Raw genomic sequence first — 6,397 nt, 5'->3', positions numbered from 1 at the left:
ATAAGAGGTTATCTTATTTCCAAGTGTCCAATGGACTTGTTTACATTTTCCCTTGGGCATAAACATACAAATAGAACAATAAAGCCTAACACATATAAAAGTGACCAAACGGGCCAAATACATAAACGAACCAATACAAAATACTAATAACACAAAAAGGGACCTAACACTTGGTCTTTGTAAATATCACGAATATACTATGTTAGAAATATTAAAATACAATTTCCAAAAGTTTCAAGTGATGGCTTTTATCGTTGAGTTAAGAGACAAAAATCACCTTGAATCAACTCATTTACGGGTCAAGAATAATCACATCTATCAGAAACAACACAAATTCCTGTTGCATCAAAACTAGGTTTAAAATTTCAAAATCAAAATCACATACGCTCTACATATTATTTATTCTACAAACGAAAAATGATGATGTAACCATTTTCATGCTCAAGATACACATAAAATACAAGGTGTAGTTAATTTTATTTTTCTCTTTTCATGAAGAGGTTGTGTTTTTGACGTCCTCACTACAACCATTTATGACGTCATAATTTCCGATACGATAAACATCATTTTAATGGAGTTCTTTTCAAAGGATAACACAAGTTCCACGTGTCCTTTTCCACCCACTCCTTGGAGGCCTCGATCTTGATTGGGTGCCTCCTTCCTTTCTTCTCCTTCTGTATTTGTGAACAAGTTGTGTGTAATTAGCCAAATATTTGCTATTATTTTGTTAATTACTTGTTTAATTCCTCCATAACACACATACATAAACCTACTGATTTTTTAACGAAAGTTTTAGGACTCAAAATGACCTCAACAATGCCTAACACTCAAGGTGTTACATTTTTAACACCATAAAAAGGCATTTAAAGGTGTTACGGATAAAAAAAGACGGTCCCTGGCAAAATATGCCAGCCTTTCAAGAAAAGAAAAGTTTGTCCGCCTTGGACCGACACTTATGCCGTCTCTTATGGGAGGCTTGAAATGTGAGTCGTGAGTTTGCCATGTAAGTGAAACATTGAACATTTAGGGCTTTCACATTTAAGACCAAGTTGTATAAGCTGAAGATAAATGATTGGCTTATATATTTATAATTTAGAAAATTTTTTTAAAAAATAAACCACCATCGCCTCATGCAGGCTAAACCACGTGCGCCCGCACCCTTCCCATGCTCTTTGTGTATAGTGTTGGCTTCCTTTGTTGCCACCATGGCGGAAATTTGGTGAGTACACTTATCGTTGCAGATCCGGTGAGCAATCATAAACCAAAACGGCAAAACATATGACCTTATTAATTAGAAAAGGGAACGGAAAATACTATTATCAAGAGAGAAAATCCAAGAAAAAATATTGAAAAAGAAAAATGAGAAGAAAACGTTGTGACCAAGTTTAACGGTACAATTGAGACTTAATACTTGAATAGAGCGAAAATAAACAATATTATTGATTTTCGTACAACTTACGTAGAGAGAATGAGATATAAAGAATATATTTTAATAATTCTCGTACAACCTTCGTAGAGAGAATGAAGTATAAAGATCATATTAGCATTTAAAAAGATAGGTAAATATGAAAAATTTTAAATATACAATTTAGGTGTGCTCACCTGTTTTGACTGTTTTGATGGAATTTTATAGGCCGAACCAGTAAGTACAGCTCTTGAAACTGAACTAGTTGTCTTCTCTCTTAACCCGTAAATGTAAACTAAACTGTTTTATTCTTATCTCAGCCAAAGCAGCCAGCTTAGCATAGTTTTAACGGTTTTTGAACGAATTTGTCCATTTATATTGATGTTTTTTTAGTATCGTGTTTTAACTTCTCCTTCAGAAAAAGGCGGAATATCTCGTCTTTTCAAGAGAAGACATGACCGATTCTAGGGGACCATCAAGTTTGGAACTGATTCAAGCTGTCAACACCGAGGCGTCGACCAAATGTACTCAGTTTTGTAAAGCAATAAAGAATAATGAAGTCACCGGCGTGTTCTTCGAATCCTTTGAAGGTTGAATAGTATTCCCATGGAAATTAAAGAAAACAACACTTAATAAGAAAAATGAGAAGATTAAAAGAAGAAACAACAAAAAAAAAAAAAAATCAAGAAACTATACAACTTAGATATAGTCTATGGTTCACAAAATTGGGCCAAGTTTAACAAAGAGAACTTGAATAGCCACTATATGGCACCAAATTATAATCATATCCTTCCATTTTCATTAACAAGTAAAGTGCAAGAAACACTGCATCTTTGAATAAGACATTAAGCTGGCATAAAACATAACAAGTACGCAAAAAACATGAACCGCAAACAAGCTAATTAAGAGAAGATCATCATATATGTTCTAGGTTTTAACAAAAACAGCAAGCAAGAAGAAATTACTGTGTCTAAAGAGCAAACAGACAATAACCGATACACATAACTGCAAATAAGATAAGCAGGATAATATGAAAACGATCCAAAGAAACATTCAAGATATGAAATGAATCCTACCCAGAATCAAAATCAACAATCTTTTTAACATATCAAAATACTTTTTATAAATGTTTTAGTTTGGAATAGGAGATCCTCACTTGGCCATCATGATCTTAACAAACTCCTCATAGTTGATCTGCCCATCACCGTCCACATCAGCCTCACGGATCATCTCATCAACTTCCTCATCAGTGAGCTTCTCACCAAGATTTGTCATAACATGACGAAGCTCGGCTGCTGAAATGAACCCGTTTTGGTCCTTGTCAAACACACGGAAAGCCTCCTTGAGCTCCTCCTCGGAGTCCGTGTCCTTCATTTTCCTGGCCATCAGATTAAGAAACTCAGGGAAATCAATGGTACCATTTCCATCAGCATCAACCTCATTGATCATGTCCTGGAGTTCAGCCTCGGTTGGGTTTTGACCAAGAGATCTCATCACTGTTCCAAGCTCCTTGGTGGTAATGCAACCTGCAGCACCATACATAAGATTCTAACTGTAAACAAGAAAAACTTGGATAGCAGAATCAACTTCATTTTAATTAATTAAACCCAACAATTTTGCCCATGTTTACGGTGTTGTGAAACCCACTAGCCACTAGTCAAGCGGTGGGGTACCGACTAGCGATCAATAGGGATTAATCGGATTGGAGTTTTTATATTTAGGTTTAACCCGTTAACCCGGGTTTTAAGCAGCAAAGTATGAGCAAACAAGGGTTAGATGGGTGCGTGTTGCACACACACGCACATCTAACCCTTGTTTGATCACATTTTGCTGCTTAAAACTTGAACGGGTCGATATTGATACTTAAAGCTCAGGTCAACGGGCACGCGCACACGTCTAACCCTTGTTTGATCATATTTTGTTGCTTAAAACTTGAACGGGTGGATGTTGATAACTCAGTTTGACAGGTTAAAACTGACGGACCGATTAGGACCGATTTTGATCAGCGATTAATCCGGATTTTTACAACACTGCATCTTTATAAATCAAACACATCTGGCATCAAGCTGAAAGTCCAGCACGCAAGAGTCATCACGACATAGGCATTTCGTCAAACACCTTAAAGGCAGAACCACACAAACAAAATTTGAAACACAACCAAAACCAATTCTGAGTCAGAAACAGCATAAAACAACTTAGCAAGCACGGATCAAGCTCGATCTATGACTGGGTGCACACCAAAACGATGATCCCCAGATTACAACATCTAGTCAACAGAGTAGAAAACAAGACAAAACAAATTGACTAAGACAAACAGTTTAGAGTCAACAACCAGTTGCGTAAATGAAAACCCAGATCTCAAAACATCAGATTATCACATCTAAAGTATCAAAACACGATCCGATTGCATTTACGCAAAAGTCAGATTCAAGAAATTGATTGATACAAAAAACAAGAGGTAAAAAGAGAACGAACCATCTCCGTCCTTGTCGAACAAGCTGAAGGCTTCTTTGAACTCGGAGATCTGATCGTCTGTGAGCTGATCGGCCATTGTTTGTATTGTAATTGTAAGAAGCAAAAAGTGTGTTTGGGGGTGGAGACTATATAAATAAATATGTAGAAAGAATATTTTGGTCTTTTGACAGCATATGATTCTTTCTTTCTTATTGGACAGGACAGATTACGATCTTGCCCCTGCTTTATTTTGCTTTTACCGAAAGTGATCTCCATGATTGAGAATCAGATGCTATTCTTTATTTTGCACACTGAGATCTTTTGTCTCGAACCACCAATGGCAAAAAAAAAGTGGCATTTTGTCACGTTTAAGGTCGAGGGTTGTGAAACGTGCGTTCCGAAAGTTATTCGGAATCGTTTGACGATAAATATGTTTGTGTTCGTTTGCCACACACACTGTTATATTCTTAATTTCGTTCGCAGAGCACCGATGGTGTGTTTGGAATTCCTTATTCGAGTCCGAGGGGACTTCTTATAAAAAGGACTTATAACGTATGACTTTCTGAAAATGAGTATTCAAGAAAAATGTTTGGATTAACTTATAAGCAATAAGTCAAGCATGGTTTAAAATGGACTATACCTTGTGTTTTATAATCGAAGAGAGGATAGCCATGGGTGTAGTTGATAGCCGCAGGGTTAAATTGATGTTGGTAGGAATCTAGTTGAGAGCCCGCACGTGTGAAATTGATGGTGGTAGGTATGTAATTGAGGGCTGCATGTGTTAAATTGATGATAGCAGGGGTGTAGTTGAGGCCTGCAATGCTTAATTGGGAGTTTTTTTTTACCAAAATGGGTAGTGGGGGAAAAACTATTTACCAATATAGGTTATTTTGAAAGTATTTACCAAAATAAGTTTTTTCTTTATTTATTGACAGAATTACAAATTTTGTCCTTTAAAAATAGCCAAAAACCGGTTCGTGTCCTTTTCTAAGTTTCCTTGCAGGCGGTGTACTTTAAACTTTTTTTTCCTACAAGTTTTGTCCTTTACGCTAACTGGGTTAGAAAAAGTCAGTTAAATGCCCTCACGTGAGACGCATGTGAGGGCATTTTTGTCTTTTTGCCTACCCTTCTTCTTCTTCTTCTTCTTCTTCTGTATCTATTAACACATTGATATAAACTCTCTCTCTCTCCTCTCTCTCCCTCTCCCCCTGTTACACTCCGGCAGCCACCGCCATCTTCACTCTCTCTCACACTTCTTTCTCTCTCTCTGGCCACCACCAGGTCCACCGCCATCACAGCATCCGGCGACCACCCACACCACCGGACATTCAATCTCCATCTCTATTCTCTCTCTACTCTAGCTGCAACCTCCATAACCATGGCCGGATTGATGAAACTGGCCGCTGGAAAACACACACCTATATCACCTACCTTGTTCATCCACCCATCCCCACCATTGCTCCACATCATCTTCATCATCGTCATCCAATCTATCACCACCACAACATCGACCACCATCTAAAGGATTTCATCAACCAAAAAAAATCGATGAATCTGTGAGCTTTGGTCTAGGTCGCTACCGCCGCGGCTTGTTGCCGACTGCCACCACTACCCACCACCTACCGCCGCCACCATCACCTTCAATCTCACCCACAAAATCAAACCATCATCATCCCAATCCAAATTCATTTCAATTCAATCGAAAACCCTAAAAATGATCGGTTCCGATCACCACAAACAACAACCCTCAATCTACAACCGATCTTACACCATCAATTCAACCTCAGCCATCGATTACCCACTAAAACCCTCACCTAATTCCACCCTTAATCGCTCCGAATCCGTCAAGAAACCCTCCGATTCAATTTCAACCTGAAACCTGTTTTGACCTGGAAAAAAGAAAGAAAGAAGAAAACCCTAAAATCACAACCGTCTTGTAACCGCAACAATCGAAATCAGAACCACAATCGGACTACTGCCACCGTCACACCGCCGCCTAGGGTTTCCCAAAGATACCCGGCAACAGTAGATCAGATGGAAAATAGGCGATAATAGCCAGGCAAGATAACAGTGGTGGCTAGAGGTGCAAGATGACGGTACGGGGGACAAATACAGTTGTAACCCGGCATCAGTAGAATCGAAATCGATTAGGGTTTGTATGTTAAAACCATGCGATAGTAGAACCGGCGATGGTGGAGGCATCGATTAAGGTGATGGAGAAGAAGAGTGGGAGGTATGGTGATGAAATGTGTGTGTGTGTTAATAGATACAGAAGAAGAAGAAGAAGAAGAAGAAGAAGAAGAAGGGTAGGCAAAAAGACAAAAATGCCCTCACATGCGTCTCACGTGAGGGCATTTAACTGACTTTTTCTAACCCAGTTAGCGTAAAGGACATAACGTGTAGAAAAAAAAAGTTTAAAGGACACCGCCTGCAAGGAAAGGACACGAACCGTAATTTGGCTTTTTTTAAAGGACAAAATTTGTAATTGGGTCTTATTTATTTGATTTTAACTATAAAAATATAAATTTTCTCGTGTAC

At 38.3% G+C, this 6,397-nt stretch overlaps 1 protein-coding gene across 1 annotated transcript; it reads right to left on the bottom strand.

Annotated features, from left to right (window-relative positions):
- Positions 1-536: 536 nt before the first annotated feature.
- LOC143574507 (calmodulin-7-like) lies at positions 537-3,977 on the bottom strand. Its single transcript, XM_077059107.1, has 3 exons — positions 3,881-3,977; positions 2,562-2,931; positions 537-674 (listed from the first exon to the last, which is right to left on the bottom strand). Exons 1-3 carry the CDS (start codon positions 3,954-3,956, stop codon positions 584-586), a joined length of 537 nt encoding a protein of 178 aa, XP_076915222.1. The 5' UTR covers positions 3,957-3,977; the 3' UTR covers positions 537-583.
- Positions 3,978-6,397: the final 2,420 nt, after the last annotated feature.

This window comes from Bidens hawaiensis, unplaced genomic scaffold, assembly GCF_021521415.1.
Source record: "Bidens hawaiensis isolate Kalapana, Puna unplaced genomic scaffold, B.hawaiensis_p1.1 tig00026969_1, whole genome shotgun sequence".
In the NCBI taxonomy this organism is placed as follows: domain Eukaryota; kingdom Viridiplantae; phylum Streptophyta; class Magnoliopsida; order Asterales; family Asteraceae; genus Bidens; species Bidens hawaiensis.
This window is presented reverse-complemented; position numbering and strand designations above follow the sequence as displayed.